Source organism: Coffea arabica, chromosome 5e, assembly GCF_036785885.1.
Source record: "Coffea arabica cultivar ET-39 chromosome 5e, Coffea Arabica ET-39 HiFi, whole genome shotgun sequence".
NCBI lineage: Eukaryota > Viridiplantae > Streptophyta > Magnoliopsida > Gentianales > Rubiaceae > Coffea > Coffea arabica.
Window position 1 is genome coordinate 4,050,305 of NC_092318.1, and position 18,719 is coordinate 4,069,023.

Here is an 18,719-nt window from a genome sequence, read left to right on the forward strand (position 1 = left end):
ACCTTTGCTTTACTCACTCTCTTCTACTAGCTCATTCCCCCACTCTTCTTCTTTCCTCTCATTCTCTTTTTCTTTCATTCTCTCAACACCTGGCAGCTCATTCAATTGCTTACCACTATGAAAGGTTATCGTCTTAACATGTTCTCTTGGGTTCACCTCGGTTATGTTAGGTAACTCTCCTTGGTTCTTATTATTTATAACACTAGCTATTTGGCCTAATTGAATCTCAACATTCCTATATATATTGGTAAGTTGGTCCATCCTATGCTCAATTCTTTTAAATCATTAAGTAATTGCGCTAACGAACTTTTAAAATTTATCAATGGATGTATTTGACAGTTTCTCAATTGCCAACTCCTAAACCAATTTAGACTCCATAGATATTTATTTTCATTGACAGCCTAGTGAATTTGTTGGCCCTAATTGGTTTTCTTGTTCCTTCCACCCAAAATTTGGATGATTTCGTCACCCTGGATTATAGGTATTGGAGTATGGGTTGTTTTGAAGTTGTCGATTGTAATTTTTGATATATTGTACCTGTTCAACACTTGCACAAATAGAGTCATCGTGGTCTTCTCTGCACATTGTACAACATGCAATATTTACTCTTTGACTAGAACTAGAACCAACTTATTTATTAAGCATCTTTACTATATTATCCATCTTGGCATTCAACACATTTAAACTATCAACTTCAAACATACATGCTTGTCTCCTTATGTTACCTCGTTCATTAGTCTATTGATAATTATTTATAGCCATTTCCTCAATCAAATGTTGAGCCTCCTCAGCACTCTTACCTATTAATACACCTTCAGCCGCTGCATTCACATGAGTGTTGATTGCATATATGATTCCATTCTAAAACCTTTAAACCATGAGCCAATCAGGCAACTCATGATGTGGACATTTACATAAAAACTCCCGAAAACACTCTCAAACTTCATATACAAACTTTCAGTCCTGTTAAGAAAATTCAGTTATATTCATACGAAATTTTGCAGTTTTGCTTGGTGAAAAAAATTTATTTAGAAATGTCTTGGACAAATCGGCCCAAGATATGAAAGTATTAGAAGGGTGTGATTGTAACCAAACCTTGACCTTGTCTCTTAAAGAAAAATGAAACAATCTAAAGCTAATTGCATTGTCGCTAACTCTATTAACTTAATTGTATCACATATTTCTAAAAAGGTAGACAAATGAGAATTAGAATCTTCGGTAGCATTACCTCCATATTGAGATTGTTGCACCATTTGAATTAGTGCTGATTTAATTTCAAAATTATTAGCATTTACCGTAGGTCTTGCAATACTCGTTTGTAATTCATTCCCCCCGGACAATGCAAAGTCCCTTAAAGGTTTTCTATTTTCTTCCTCCGCCATTTGTTTGTTTAGTGGAAGTTAAATCACAATTTCATCTTTACCTTGTGTCTCCACAATGTCTTGTAGTTATTGCCTTCTTAGTCTCTTTAGAGTTCTTTTAATTTCGGGATTCAAGGGAACCATTCCACATAGAGTTCGATGCAAGCACTACAAAGACCACATTTAAGAGAAATTAACCACAAACTAAACAAAACTAGAAAAGAAAAACAAACTACTCTATCTATTAGCTAAAAGATATTCACAATATACCACAATGTCTAGAGTAATAAAGATTGCTTTAGCCCTAATATTATCGTGGTTCTCAAACAACAGTGCCAAAAACTTGATGAGATTTATACATGTGCTCTAATTTTAACCCTAATTCCCTCGTTAACCACAAATGTATGGGTCGTGTATTGAAGTACAAAAGAAATAGGATAAGAATTACTTTTGAAGTACCAAAGTTTAATCACACTCTCTGTTATCTAAATTGCTCAATAAACAATCGAAATTAAGCAACTATAATGATAAGACAATTCAAAGGTTAACAAACAAATTTGGATTAATTCAAATAACACAAGTGTCGTGAGGAATAGAATCCACTAATCACGCTCAATCATGGAAAAAATAATCAACTAATGGTAGTTTTCTTGTCTTGCTAGAGATGTATTTCACTAAAACAATCGGAACTCGCTTTCGCCGATGAACCGGAATTAGCTAATACCTAAATTTCCCTATTATCGTGGTAAATCTCAAGTATCGACTAGATCAAGCACAAGAAATGTCATACACATCCCACCTAAGTGCATCACTATTATCGTATGCCTACTCTTTAAGTTCCATTCATTCATGTTTCATCATTGTCAACAATTTTCATAAATTAACAACAACTAAAATGGCTTGCAAATGGTGATCAAGCATTCATAAGTATGAAATTATGAACAAGTGAACAAGCAAGTATAAGATATAGCAATAATCAACTAGATCTAACCATAATCAAAGTATAAATAGTTTCATCTACCCCTAGAACATGAAGATCTAGTTATGTATTTCACAATAAAACTCATAACTTCTACGAAACCAAACATCTTTTAAGTAAATAAAGAGAAAAGAGAGGAAGAGTTGCTCATTCAAATGAAGGAACAAGATCTTCTAGCTTCATCAACTTCATAGTCATCCAAATATTTGATTACATCAAGTGTCCTTCAAGTTTCTCCAAAAAAATAAGAAAATTAGGCTAAAAACTAAAATTTGAGAGAAAACTAGAGAGAAACCTTATTTTCTTTCTTCTAACTTCACTCTCCCCTTCTCTTTGATTCCTCTCTTTTACTTATACTCCTTGCTTCCTTTACTTTTTCTTCCCAAAAGCCCTTAATTGAAATCTCCAAATTTCTTCTTCAAGTGTACAAGATGCTTTGCTAGTTTTCCATCAGAAATTCGTTGTGAAACAAGAATTACAAAAGCAAGTGTGAAATGTGCACAAGTTGTTCTATAAATTGCAGAAGAGAGAGGTAGATCCAAGCCCTAGGATCCGAGGGGTACCAAGATAATCCGAGCTCGGATCTAGTATTTCTTCAATTTTTTTACTTGTTTTGTAAGCAAGATCCGAGACCTTTCTCATAGGAATCCAAGCTTGGATCCCTTCCCCTCTGACAGGTGTTAAACCTGTGCAATAATAAAATCCTACTCACAGAAAGATATAAATGAATATAATTGCAAGTAAGGTCGTCTCCACAGGGATTAGAGGAAATTCGTTTCTTTCCAAGCAAAACCAATTAGGGAGATTTTAGAGAATTAAATTTAAAATAAAATACTTAACAAAATTAAAAATAAATAAACGAAAGAAAATTAAATTTACTCAAGGATTAACAAACTCTAACCAAGGATATAACTTAAAAGTGGTTCGTAAAATTGTTCATCGATGCAAGAATTATTTCATCTTTTCGTTAATAAACATGTTATACCAATTTTTCCTTGTCATCTTGATAGTTAAGATAAGCCTATTAACTACTTCCCTGACCAATAACTAACTCTAGGTAAACGTGTAAAATTTAATTCCTTGATTGTATTAGAAACTAGAAAAGTCTTATTCTAATCAATAAACACACTACCAATGTTTATTCAAATTAGATCATATTTCTGCCTAACATGAAACCAATCATATTAGTAGCCACTAATTTATGACAATTAAACAATTATGAATTTAACTATTTTAATTGGCAATAGATTATCAAGTTGAATTAAATATCGAACCATGATATTCAAACAACAATATAACCATAAGAAATTAAATCAGAAAACATACGAATACTAACGAATAAAAGAAATTAATAAAACCAATTAGATCTCACAGATGTAGAAAAGAAAATTAGTTGTGCATGGCCAATTAGATGTAGCCGAAATTCGTTACATCTTGACTAGAAAAGAAAATTAGTTGTGCATGGCCAATTGAAACAATTCACACGATTTTTTGAAAACCAGTTGCTTAAGTCTTTGATAAAAGAAAAACTAAAGAAACTAAAAGACAAAGAGAAAAGCCAAGCGGCCTTCGCCTTCCCTTCGCAAAGCAAAGAGTCACGACGACTCCAAATTGTTTCTGCCCCAAAATACTAATCAAGCAGGGCCGTCCTTTTTCTCTTATTTTCTAGCTTCCAAAATTAATTAAACTTCCTAGTTTTCCTAAGAAAAAGATATTTCCTGATAATCTAAATCGTTTCCCAATACAATTTGGAAACATGTTTCATAGGTCTTCAATTTGGATTGGGAAACTGCCACGCACGTAAATCCCAACTTCCTTGGACTTGACAACAAGTTTTGAAAATTACTCCTTTTATCATTTTTTGCTCATTTTCCTACAATTGGCACCATTAACCAAATATAAATAAAATCCACTAATTAAAATAATATTTGACTAAAATCAAGGGAAACATAATCATAAATTGAATAACAATTGTGCACCCTATCAATTCCCGCCATACCTAAATCATGCTTGTTCTCAAGTATGAGAACAACAAATTAGTAATTGTGTTCAAACAATGGCTATCATCCAAATAACCCATTGCCACGATACAATTAAAGCACACGTCAAGTATTAGTGGTTAAGTTTTAAGAAATATCTCTCCGGTTAACTTTTAAAATCAAGGACTCTTCCAACTGCCAATTAACTAATCTAAGAATATAAAATATTCAATTAGCATTTGTCAGCAAACGGTTTAACTATTAACCAAAATCTCAATATTAATCCCATGGATCAGCAGGCTAACATAATCAACCACATACTTGCACATTTTTTACTTTTTTCACAACTTTTTTTCTCTTAAAATATCCCCATACTTGAACTCTTATTTTTTATTTTTTTTTTCAAGAAAAAAAACTTAGTATTTAACCATTGAAGTCTTTTGATGCGAACTCCGACATCCGCCAAATGAAGGAATCCAGTTACTCAACTTTTCATCGTTTTGAAACCATATACTCATAGTTATCACCATTTTTTGACGTGAAAGTCAACACCTATGGTGAAAACCCCTCGTTACTAGGCAACGACAATTAGTGGAGTATAGCAAACATTATTCAAATAAGCACAAAAAATAAAATTGAAAATCACAAGCCCACTTCATTTTCCAAATACGGAGAAGTAGGATTAATAGTTGACCAATTCACATAACAAATGCCTGAAAAAATATTCATAATGCCTAGAAAAGTTAGCCAAAAGTTGCTAACGTCACAAAATCTCAAATATTCACAACAAAGATAGTTTTAGACTTAGCCATGTCATACTTGACCCCTTAGAGTATAAAACCTTAGCAATGATACAATTTGAGACAACTAGCCATTGATTATTAGGGATAACCACAAAAAATGCACAAGAAGTAGCAAAAATTGGGTAAATTTTGAAAAAAAAAGTCAAACAAAAAATGCCTACCTACACTTACACTTTTTTTATATACTACCCTCTCCACACCTAGATCTTACATTGCTCCCAGTGTGAGAAATAAAGAAAAATAGAAAAGGAAAAAGGGACAATAAAACTTCCCTGGTCAACGAGGGGGGCATGGCAGCTATGGGTGAGGGCAAAAGGATGAGTGCAATGGATGGAATGGTTGCAATGCTGACCACAATTGGCAAAGGTGAGCCGTGGCGATGACGTCCGAACTTGGAGACAATTTTCGAATAGCGACGGTAAGGAGTTCATCATCGTCATCTGGAATGCAAAGGGGAGAGAAAAAGAATGAAAAGAAAGAAAGAGATAAGGGAAAAAGAAAGAAAAGAAAAGAAAAGAAGGAGAATAGTTAGGGTTCCGGTTCTTTTTTTTTTCATGCTTCCCTTTTGTTGGAACAAGAAGCGGGTACGTCATCGTGGAGTTGAAATTTGCGAATTACAGTGTGCCCTCAAGATGTGGGCAGATCTTGTTGCCTAGTCATCCGCCATAATTTTTGATATTGAACATGAGCTCACTAGTCAGTTAAGCGTGGGCACGTCATATTGGGCAGTAGTTTTCTGATAGTGGAGTTGGGTATTTGCTCGTTACAATGTGCCTTTAAGACATAGGTATGTCCTGTCGGGAGGAGGTCTTCTAACCATTGAAATAGTAAAAACGAAAATTAAACATACCAAATATGAAAAACCTAAGATAAACATAATGAAACACATAATAAAAGAACAAAAAACAATTGGATTGAGTTGCCTCCCAATAAGCACCTTTCTTTAACGTCTTTGGCTAGATGTAAAGCATCACTTCTTAATCTGGATGCAATTCAAATTTTCTTGCAATTGATGACATTCTTCCAGCATCCAACTCACCATTTTATGTAACCCTCTTCTTCAACTTTGTTGCTTTCACATCATATGTTGCTTTCAACCTACGATACATGTTTGTAGCAACTTCCAACTGACCTCTACAATCAAACTCAGAAAATTCTCGCACAGGGGGATTAACAGCATGAATGGCAAACAAAGAATGAGAGTTAACAAGATTTTTCATTTCATCAAAAATATTAAAATGAGCTATTTTTCTATCAAATTCCATCTTCAAAGTACCCTTACTAACATCAATTTTTGTGCGAGTTGTACTTAAAAAGGGTCTTCCTAATATAACAGGTGATGGATTAAGAGAGCATTCATCACTCATGTCAAGAACATTAAAGTCAACAGGAAATACTAATTCATTAACTTGGACCAAACTATCTTCAACTAACCCATCAGGATATGCATTTGTACGATCAGTTAATTGAATTATGATGCCAGTTTCCTTTAGAGATTCTAGATTCAAGGAGGTATAAATACTCTTGGGCATCACATTAATGGAGGCTCCTAAATCTATCATGGTCTTTTTAATCTTAGTGTTTCCTATTCGACAAGGGAACATACTTGGATCTCTACATTTGGGTGCAATTTTCTTTTGTAGCACTGCTAATACATTTTCCTCCATCACAACTCTCTCATCACCTCTCAATTTCTTCTTGTTAACATACAAGTTTTTCAAAAATTTAACATACTTCGGCACTTGCTTGATCGCGTTCAATAAAGGGGTATTGATTGCCACCTTCTGAAGCACTTCTAAAATCTCCCTCTCTTCGTCTTGTTTTTTCGATTTCTCTAACCTGCTAGGAAAGAAAGTCAGATTAGATTTAACTTGAATCACAGCATTGGGAGTTACCTCAAAAGTTGCTTTGATGAATCCCTCTTTTTCCATCTCCTTTTTAATTTGATCGTCACTCTTATCCCTTGGAATTATGAGTTTTGACCCTTCAATCTTCGTCCCACTTCTGAGGATCATGGTGCTCATGTTCTTTGGATTCGCCTCAAGTTTAGAAGGAAGTCTTCCTTGCCCCTGGGACTCCAGGTGGTTTATCGCAGAGGCCATCTAACTCATCTGGTTTTCAAATCTTGCATACTCATGTCTGTCTTCTGCTAGACTTACAAGGTGATCTGCTAGAGTTGCACGATGTTAGCAGCCAATGTCTTGAACATATCCTCTAGAGATGTTCCGCATTAGGCGAAGAGGGTTGAGGTCTTGATGGGTACTGCGGCTGAAATCCTTGCTATCTGTTGAGGAAGGAATTTTGCTTATTCCCCCCATAACTAAAATTTGGGTGGTCCCTCCAATCCGAATTATATGTGTTAGAGTAAAGATCGTATTGCCTATGAAGCACGAGCATGTTTCTAGTCATATTACTTACCCAATGCTGTCATCTTGTAGTATCCGGCATCCATCAGTGGGATGGCTAACATTCTTGCAAATTTCGCATGCCTTTACTCGCTGCATATTCTCCAATACCAGCTGGCGAACCATGGCATTTAATTCAGCCAATTCCTCTTGCATCGATGAAATGTTCATCTCGTTGACACGATGAGTTGAAATATCCTATCTTGTGCCAAACTATTGGGAATTTGCAACCATCCCATCAATTAACTCCCAGGCCTCTCTAGGGGTTTTGTTCGTTAAAGCACCTCTACTTGCACCGTCGATGATACTCCTATCCCCATAGAACAGGCCTTCATAGAAGTATTGGATGAAGAGTTGTTCACTAATCTGATATTAAGGGAAACTGGAACACAGTTTCTTGAATCTCTCCTAGTATTCGTAGAGAGACTCTTTAGGACTTTGCTTAATACCACAGATCTCCTTCTATAGATTGGTAACTCGAGATGCAGGGAAGTATTTTTCTAAGAATTTTCTCTTCATGTCCATCCATGTTGTGATGCTCCCTGTCGGCAAGTAGTAAAGTTAGTCTTTGACAGCCCCTTTAATGAAAAAGGGAATGCCCACATCTTAATCTACTCCTCAGTGATATCAAGTGGCTTCATACTTGTGCAGACCACAGTGAATTCCTAGAGGTGTTTGTGGGGCTCGTCACCTGGCAAATCATAAAAATTAGGTAAGAGATGAATTAATCCTAATTTTAATTCAAATATTACATTCTCAGCAAAATCAGAAAAAGTAATGCATAAAAGCTGTTGATTTAAATCAAGAGCAGCCAACCCTCTTAAAAGGCGATTATTGTTTGCCATTCATAACTTTTTCCTGTTCAGAATCACTAGAAGGCTCTAGCAACTCCATAGCCAAATTGAGCCCTAGAGATGCAGTGGACGATTGCTCCTCTTTGCGTTTCTTGGTTTCTTTTCTCAATCTACACACTTTCTTCTCCATCTCAAGATCGTAAACCAATTCACCTGTGTGAGAAGAATGAGGCATAAACGTGCAAAACTACAAAAAATAAAATAAAATAAAACAAACTAAAAAAGAAACAAATTAACCAACTCCAATCCCAGGCAACAATGCCAAAAATTGACAGGTGTGGAACCTGTGCAATAATAAAATCCTACTCACATAAAGATATAAACAAGTATAATGACAAGTAGGGTCGTCTTCACAAAGATTAGGAAAAATTCGTTTCTTTCCAAGCAAAGCCAATTAAGGGGATTTTAGAGAATTAAAATTAAAATAAAATACTTAACGAAAAGAAAATTAAATAAACGAAAGTAAATTAAATTTACTCGAGGATTAACAAGTTCTAACCAAGGATATAACTTCAGAAGTGATTCATACAATGGTTCATCGATGCAAGAATTATTTCATTTATTTGTTAATAAATAGGTTATAGTTGCCAAACAAGTGATGACAATGAATTTTTCCTTACTGTCTCGATAGTTAAGGTATGCCTATTAACTACTTCCCTAATCCAGAAATAACTCTAGGTAATCCAAGAGAATTTAATCCCTTGATTGCATTAGGAATTAGAAAAGCCCTATTCTAATCAATAAACACACTATCAAGGTTTATTCAAATTAGATCATATGTCTCCCTAATATGAAACCAATCACATTAGTAACCACTAATCAATACAATTAAATAATTATGAATTTAACTATCTTAACTGGCAATAGATTATCAAGTTGAATTAAATATTGGACCCTGATATTCAAATAACAAAACAATCATAAGAAATTAAATCAGAAAACATACGAATATTAATAAATAAAAGAAATTAATAAAACTAATTAGATCTCACAGATGTAGATGAACCAAATCTTTCGTTACTCCTTGACTAGAAAAGAAAATTAATTGCGCATAGCCAATTGGTACAATTCACACGATTTTCTGAAAGCCAGTTGCATAAGTTTTAGATAAAAGAAAAACTAAAGAAACTAAAAGACAAAGAGAAAAGCCAAGTGGCCTTTGCATTCCTTTCGCAAAGCAAAGAGTCACGACGGCTCCAAATTGTTTCTACCCTAACATACTAATCAAGCGGGGCCATCCTTTTTCTCTTATTTTCTAGCTTCCAAAATTAATTAAACTTCCTAGTTTTCTTGAGAAAAAGATATTTCTTAATAATCTAAGTCATTTCTCAATACAATTTGAAAACATGTTTCGTAGGTCTTCAATTTGCATTGGAAAAATGCCACGCGCGTAAATCCCAACTTCCTTGGACTCAACAACAAGTCTTGGAAAATTACCCCTTTTATCACCTTTTGTTCATTTTCCTACAATTGACACCATTAATCAAATATAAGTAGAATCCACCAATTAAAATAATATTTGACTAAAATCAAGAGTAAAATAATTAGACCTGTCAATTGGATCTAATGAGCTGGGTTTTATAAGTTCGAATTCAACTCATTTAATTTGTAATATTTTCGAGTTTCGGACTATGAGTTTTGGGTTAATAAATGTGAAGTTCATACTCAACTCACATAATATTCGGGTTGTGAGCCCTATTCGAGTTTAGCCCAAACTCACTTATTACTACTTAATTTTTTAAACATAATTACTATAACTATTAAGTTGTAAAACTAATTTAACATTTACAAGACTACAATATTAAAACTAAATATGAACAAATAATAGTTCTTAAAAAGTATATAAACCAAAACATTTTCAATAATATTTATATCTAATTAGTTCAAAATACATAAAAAATAATAATGAAACATACGGTCATAAGCCAATACATCTTTAAAAGTTGAAACTTTTTTATAGCCTTCTGATTTGAATCTAAACATATTTGATGATTTGTATTTCTAGACCAAAAAGAAATCAACCAATATTATGTTAACATAAAAATTTACTCGACCAATGAGAAAAGTTAGAGATTCAATTATGCATTACTAATATTGGCTCTCAAGAAAGCTCATAGAAGAGTTTTCAGATGTATTTTTGTGTTTTATAATTTATATATATATATATATATATATATATATATATATATTGTATTTAGTAATAATATATTTGGATATATAATTATACATAATATCAAAATATAAATATTATATATATATAATTAAAGGGCCCGGCCTATATCGGGTTTGAGTCTAATGAGACCCAAGCTCGGCTCATATTTAATTCGAGTCTAACTTTTAGGTTCAAGTTTAGACCGACTCACTAGAAAGTCGGGCTCATTGAGCTTTTTGTCCGGCCAAACGAGTCGAGTTCGGGCTGGTCTAGCCCCATTGACAGTTCTAAAAATAATCATAAATTGAATAGCAATTATGCATCCTATTACTCTCGGATCTGTTCCTCCAGCTTCTCAGATGAGGTCTCGGATCTAAGGGTAGTGAGATGGATCTGAACTCGGATTCAACTTCCTGTTTTCAATTTCAATTTTCTTCCTTTTTTGCGCAACTTTCTCTTCTTGTTTTACTTATGCATTATTCTCCAAGATGTACCTTGCATCTTCTTCAATTCAAACGAGTGTTTCATGCACCAATACCTTACAAAACACCACACATTTATATATTAATCCACTCATTTTGCACGTTTAGTTCCCTAAGCGACACTTGAAGAAATTTTCACCAAAATGGGCTTAAAAATGGCTATGAACCCCTAAAAACATGCCAAAAGCTTGCATGTAACCATATGAAACACATGTCAAATATTCACTTATCACATACCTAATTCTACTTATTATTATTAATAGATGGGTTTGGACGGGAATATTGGATTTGTGATTGACATCCCTACCCACAAGTAACCCAATACGGTTAAAAAAAATCCTAATATGTGCTATAGGCACTCTTACAGGCTATTGGAGAAAGTCTGCATCTTGAGTGAGGTATACAGGGTGCTTTGCAACTCTTTTAAATTTTTTTACTGCAGATGGAATTTGAACCCCCGATTTATAGTTCAAAGAGAGATTTAATCCCTTTTTGGTGGCTACTAATCTAATGTCCCGATGGTTATGCCTTCAAGTTCTTGAAGTTCAAAAAGTAATTTTGTCTTCTTCAACTTCCCATGTCTTTAGAGATCGTCAAATCCTTGAAGTTCTACGAAGATTGAAAGTTCTCGAAGTGTAACAAGATCCTCATATACTTCAACTTTTTCAAATCCCAAGTGCTGTTAAATCTTTAAGTTGCCAAGTCAAAAGCATTGATCACAGGATGTTCTGAAGTTATTTATTGGCTAGAGAAAGGGATTTAGTTCATCCTTGACAAGAAAGACCCACATAAAATGGAAGGAACAGTCGCGGCCATCAATTGGGTGAATTCAATTCGTTGGAATACTCGCGAAAAAGCAAAACTATGGGAAGTGATTAAACGTCTTCACTTCGCCTGGACATACGAAGGAGGAAAAAGCTACTAAACGACAAAACGGAAAAGTCAAAGGCTAAGCTTCCATGGTGCTTGTTCTCTGCAGTCTAATATCTATCTAGGTCCTACTCTAATGCGTATATCGTGTGCGGCGGCTCCCCTTGCGAGAAGAAGACTCCAGCCTTTTTGTCCTCTTTCCATGTCGTCTTCTGCCAAATTACCAAAGAGGGTCGCATCCTCATATTCCAAAAATGCCCCTGGAGGCTTACTACTTGAAATCTTTCCCGATAACGGTCAAATTGGCCTTAGTTGTGATATTTTCGTTCTACTCCCTGAAATAAATGCAAATTACGAAAAGTGAGTAGAATCTAATAATTGATCCACATCAGGTTAGGTAATAGGGAAAATTAACAATACAATAAATGATAAAATCGTAACCTATCAGTTAGGATCCAAGCACAGAACAAACAATTATTGAGATATTAAGTAAACAATAATTTAATGACAAACAAGCCACAAGTATGAAAGATAAACGAAATACAATATTTAACGTGGTTCGACTCCACTATTAAGTCTACGTATACGGAGAGAAATCCGTTCTTTATTATGAGAGAAAAATCTTACATGAGAATACAATTTGAATCCAAACCCAATCCATGTATGTCATATCTCATCTCTCAAGAACCCTCTCTTACCACCCATGTATAAGGCTACATGTCGCCTCTTGTATGACCATGTGTGTCTCTTTATGTAGTATGTCAACCCATCTATTTATAAAGAATATTATTTGGCCAAAAACCAAATAATAATAGAAAATCAATTCTAATTTCTACACTTGTACAGAATAGAAAATAACTTCTAATCCTAAATAAAATAGGAAATTCCTTGACTAATATTTCAAGTAACTAAAACTAATCAGGAAATTAGTTACTTTCATATAAAACAAGAAACCTGTCTAAAAGAAATTAAACAAATTTTCTAACATGTTCTTTTGCAAAATCTATTCTAATCTCGAGTGCTGCTTCATTATTAAATCCTCTAGTCAAAAGGATATATCATGGGACATTCTTGTCCCCGGGATCTTTTCAAATATCAAGTGATACTAGCTAAATTTTCAAAACATCAAGTCAAAGGGGTAAATCACGAGACAGTTTTCCCTAAGACATATTCAAAATTTTAATTGACGAGAGATTTGGGAGACACGGGATGTGTAAGTAACTTTACTGTGTGAAGTCTTCAAAACACGCTTTCGAATCAAATCTTTTTTTTTTTTTTTTTACATTGTATGATATCAAAAAAATATTATAATAAATAATATTAAAAAATCTTTGTAAATAATCTTCAATCCAATCGAACTTTGTAGTAAAATTAGTAGCTATACTTTATGGAATGAATGGGAAGATATTGTGCCGATGCAGCAGAAAGAAATCATTCTATTGTCAGTGTATGTTGCAAGGGAAGCAGGGCAAGGATAGTAATTAGAATGATCGTCCATGAGCAGCTAACATCCAAAATTTGCCAAAAAAAAATAAATAAATGTAAGACTCAAATCATTACGTGTACATCATTTTAACATCATATGTGAAACTCATAAAAATTTATTCTATAGTTATTTTCTATTGAAAGCAAGTTACACCACAAAAAAAGTTAGTTATATCTTATAAAATTAGATACAAATCGATACAAATAGTTGACCTGACCTGACAGCTATTTGTTCTCCAAATAGCTGTCAAAATGAAAGCAGAAAATTTCGTCCCCAATTATGCATTGTGGAACACAATTACTCAGATTTAATTCAGCCTTCTCTCCGGACACAGACAAAAATTGTGGTTTTCAAGTGACTGAGAGGAAAAGGCTGAAATATCAGCTATACAAACAAACATTTGAATATGTTTCTTTTTAACTGGAATTTTCAAAGGTTTGACCAATGAGTGCCCTCATTAAGAGGGTTCTCCAATATTAATCTTTTAGCAATAATGAAACTAATTTTAAAAAAGTGTCTAAATCAATTGCAATAAATGTGAGTCCACATATACATTTAATAAATTGGGTTAATTACATTTACCTCCCCTGAGGTTTGACCATATTACCAATCAATCCCTGTAATTTGTCCAAATAACGGTCTCACCGTTTTGAATGGTCAAACATTTAACAAAAACCCCCTTAATGCCGAAAATGCCCTTATTGAGGTCATGTTGCATTAAAAAAAGAACATATTTTTATTTTATTAACCCTGAAATAATCCAAAAAAATAAAAAAAAGTTTTTGCTTATTATTTTATAAAAACCATATCTTTGCTTCCATAAATAGTTTTGAATCAATAATTATTTTAAATCTTAAAAATGAATATTAAAAATTAGATAAATTGAAAGAAAAATAAAAAAAGAAGAAATTATTTTAATTCCTGAAGTATGGTTCAAATTAAGGAAAACATGCCTTGTGCTCTCCGCAACATGCCTTGAACCACAAATTCGAACCATACTTGAGAATTTAAAATAATTGTTTCTTTTTTATTTTTCTTTCAATTTATCTAATTTTTAATATTCATTTTTAAGATTTAAAATAATTATTGATTCAAAACTATTTATGGAAGCAAAGATATGATTTTTATAAAATAATAAGCAAAAACTTTTTGATGATTTTTTTGGATTACTTGAAGGTTAATAAATAAAAATATGTTCTTTTTTTAATGCAATATGGCCTTAAAAAGGGCATTTTCGGCATTAAGGGGGTTATTGTTAAATGTTTGATCATTCAAAGGGTGAGACCGTTATTTGGACAAATTACAGGGATTGATTGGTAATATAATCAAACCTCAGGGAAGTAAATGTAATTAACCCTAATAAATTAGGTGTTATTTAATTACACTAACACGTGCTCCAGAGCACCATTTAGAAAAAGGCAGATGATATTGTCGGAACAAAAAATAGGATCCAGAGCAAATTTCACTTCATCAGACAATTTTGCCTTTTCCTTACATTAATAATCATTACTTCAGCTAATTCCTCCCGAACCCAAAACAAACCCCTTTTTTCTTTTCCCATTTCCATCTCCAAAAATTTTTGGTTCTTAATCATCATGATTGCCATAACAGTAAAGCCGCCACCTATCACTATCACAATTATTAACCTCCAACCCAGTTTCATCTCCAAAATTCAACAAAAGCCCAATCTTCCCTAATTGAAATTGACAAACTTTCCCTTGACTCCTTTTTCCAACCAAATTGCATATCTCAGCATATGTCCTTTTTCTTCCACCAACTGCTCCCTCTGTCAACTAGTTATATAAGTCACTTTTTACTATTTCAATCAACCATTCACAAGTTAGATCACAATATATGATGGTCTTCGTTGACCAGTTTCGATGGAATTTCTATTCACATCGAGTCTCTTCCCTCTCCCCTCCCACCTAGAATAGGCTAATTTAGATTATAAAAATTCTATCATATCGATAAAAAAAAAAAAAATCAACCATTCACAAGTTTAAAGGCGAGAAATGTGACATACGTCAATCCAAATTATATGCAAGTTTGACAAATAAAGAGGTGACCATTAAATACTCGGGGGGAAAAAAATAGATGTCTTCCATAATCCATTCACGATCATTGATTTCAATTCTAGAAGATGAGAAAAGAAAAGGAAGTGAAACGCAATAGTGAATATTGGAGGATATTGACAAAGTCGCCAAGAGGTGCGAGAGGAATAAGTAATTGACGAGGATTTTTTTGGGTTTTAATGTGGTGCTTGAGTTGCTAGTTCGGGTGCTAGTGGTTCAGTTGTTTGGGGGCAAGGAAAACGTAGATGGTAAGCATCGTGTAGGGGTGGAGAGTAGACAAGGGATGATTGATTGATTGGCAGACTGTAGGTGGAGTAATTAAAATTTGCAAGAGTTTCAGTTGAGACCCCAAAATTTTTGGATTGCGGTTTTCCGTCAGAAAATTACGTCGTTTTCCGTGATCACATTTTTCTATTATCTTTTTTCCTCACATACATCAAATCGCTACAATAATTTTTCCATAAAAAATCATGAAAAATGCAATCCAAACACAACTTTAAAGTTTAATTGCAAAACCTTAAGTAAGGGCAAAGTTGTCTCATGAATAGAAATTTGCTCTCGATCCTAATTTTTGTTCTGACAATATTTAGAAAAATTCATTTTCAAATACTCACTATTAAACCACTGAGTTTAGGTCCCTGGCCATCAGGTCCCTCCTTGGACTGTAGGTGAAGGTTCAAACCTCACCAGCAGAAAAAAAAAAATCTAAAGATAGTGACATAGCATTTTCTTGATCTAGTTGGGTCTGTATATCCACTAGCCTCTAACACAAGCCTTCTTAGGCTCTCCCTCCCCCTAGATTAGAATATAATAGGTTATATAATGTATTTTTGCAGGTAAAAAAAAAAAAAAAAAACTCACTATGTATATTAGAAGTGAGACCAGAACACATCCACACTTTTGTGCATATTTCTGTTCAACAGATGTGCCCTATTGTCTGTACGTGTATATGAAGTAGCACTGATATCCATCCAGAACTCAAAACGAACATATAAATCATGAAGAAAATATCCTAATCGTCGACACTATCAACAGAAACTTTTAAGGTAGACTTTTTATCTTTATTATTATCAATTTTAAATGGTATCATTTTGCACTACAATGGAAGTAGCGTGGTTTGCATAGCCATATTTTTTAACTTTTCTTAGTAGTGTGAGAGATTGGGGTGATCAGGAATCACCAGTAACTTAGAGTATGTAAAAATAAAAATTAAAGGTGTAAAATGAGAACAACATACTGCTATATGGCATGAAGCTTCCGACTTAAAAATTACTGTTTTGATCCCTCTGTTTTTCAAAAACTAGTTTTTCAAATATTATAAAAAATTTTAAAAAGTGGTCTAAAATGTACTCTAAAAAATAGTCTAAATTTTTTTAATGTTTAAAAAATATTCCAAAATATGTTTTAAAAACTCTACTACTCTTAAATATTTCAAAATATTTTCTAAAAATATCCCAAAATATACTCTAAAAACTCTGTTAAAGTAAAATTTTTCAAAAATACTCCAAAAACAGCTAATGCAAACGGAAATATAATAGTCGGGATAAAATATCAACCATAAAAAAAATTCAAAATCTGAATTTGATATTTTCAAAATTTCAAATACTCGTGATACAAATCTATGCTATTCAAATGTGTCCCCCTCTGTCTTTGTTCTTGTGTCTGTGCTGCAGATGTCCCCTATTGTCTATATATGTACATGAAGCAGCACTTGTTAATCCATGCCAACTTAAGCCTGCCTCTTTGTCTTAGAACTCAAGCTAAACATCAGTATAGTCATGAAGAAAATTTACTACCTTTTCACCCTCGAACTCTTCCTGTTAAGTTTTCTGTTAGCTAGCTTGGCCACGAGGGTAACCAACATTACCACAGATCAATCAGCCCTTCTTGCACTGAGAGCCAAAATCACTTCAGATCCTCAACAAATCCTCCTATCAAACAATTGGTCCCTTGCATCCTCAATCTGTGACTGGAGAGGAGTCACCTGCGGCTCTCGCCATCGTAGGGTGACTACCTTAAACATCTCCAGCTTGGGTCTTACTGGCACCATTCCCCCGCAATTGGGGAATCTGTCATTTCTTGTATCCCTCGACATGAGTATGAACTACCTTTATGGAGAACTCCCCCGACAATTGATTCGTTTGCATAGGTTGCGACTTCTTGATCTCTCTGTTAACAAGCTCAGTGGAGATATTCCCTCTTGGGTTGGTTCCTTGCAAGAACTCCGATATCTTTCCCTCGGGAACAATAGCTTTACGGGCTCTATTCCACCTTCCATCTCCAACATGTCAATGCTAGAGACCTTACAACTCTCATACAATCCCCTGCGAGGAACAATTCCAATGGAAATCGGATATCTAAACAAATTGAAGAACATAGTCATGTACTACAACCAGCTTTCAGGTCCTTTGCCTTTGGAGATATTCAATATTTCCTCACTGGAAATTATTGCACTTAAGGGTAATAGCCTTTCTGGCAGTCTTCCAGTTGAGATATGTTCCCGTCTCCAACAGCTCACATGGCTTGACCTTTCCCACAACAAATTAAGTGGAAGGATACCATCGTCATCGTCGTCGGAATGTTCAAAACTTCAAGTACTATCATTAGCTGCCAACAATTTTAATGGAGGTATACCGGAAGGACTTGGGAACTTCACAACGCTCGAGGAACTATATCTTGATCAAAACAATTTGACTGGTACCATCCTAACTCTTGAATTTGAGCAGAAATCTGATAAACATACATAAAACTTACCGTGTATACCTGACAATCTAATATAATAATACTATTGATTAATAATCTAAAGGCTACTCTAGCTGGACTCCTAGCACACGCAATAATTAGGCTTCATGTTTTAATTGTCATAAAAGTGAAGTGAAATTAAAGAAATTTGATTACATTTAAAGAGGCAAATAAAATGTGAAGGCGTGCATTTACATAATAAGTTGTGCATATTAACAAAGCGTCCCAATTTTACATTACAATGTTCGTAATCTGATGTAAGCATAACTCCTTTTTCTCATTGAAATCGTCTTTTGATGTGAAAGGTCTGGAATAAATATAAATATTTTAGAATTTTTAAGAAAAAGAAAAATAATTACTCGGCCCACAATTTGTATGCAATGCTAATTATTGATTAATTTCATTCATGAGGCTTGAATGTAAAATCTCATGTCACCAAAGGTAGAGAAATTAAGACTGTCATCTAATTCTCTACAAGGGACAATTCTAATGGAGATTAATTGGAAATCTAAACAAATTGAAGATAGTGAAAAT

The 18,719-nt window shown here is 33.8% G+C and overlaps 1 protein-coding gene and 1 non-coding gene across 2 annotated transcripts; one reads left to right on the plus strand and one right to left on the minus strand.

Moving 5' to 3' along the window:
• Positions 1 to 892: 892 nt before the first annotated feature.
• Positions 893 to 999, plus strand: LOC140007124 (small nucleolar RNA R71). The gene has a single exon (XR_011814681.1). It is a non-coding gene; the product is annotated as a small nucleolar RNA R71 (small nucleolar RNA).
• A 5,166-nt stretch (positions 1,000 to 6,165) lies between these two features.
• LOC140006835 (uncharacterized) lies at positions 6,166 to 7,224 on the minus strand. The gene has a single exon (XM_072049495.1). It carries the CDS (start codon positions 7,222 to 7,224, stop codon positions 6,166 to 6,168), a length of 1,059 nt encoding a protein of 352 aa, XP_071905596.1.
• Positions 7,225 to 18,719: the final 11,495 nt, after the last annotated feature.

Bases quoted from the DNA above. Each gene is read 5' to 3' on its own strand.
- LOC140006835 (XM_072049495.1), bottom strand. From the start codon at position 7,224: ATGGCCTCTGCGATAAACCACCTGGAGTCCCAGGGGCAAGGAAGACTT.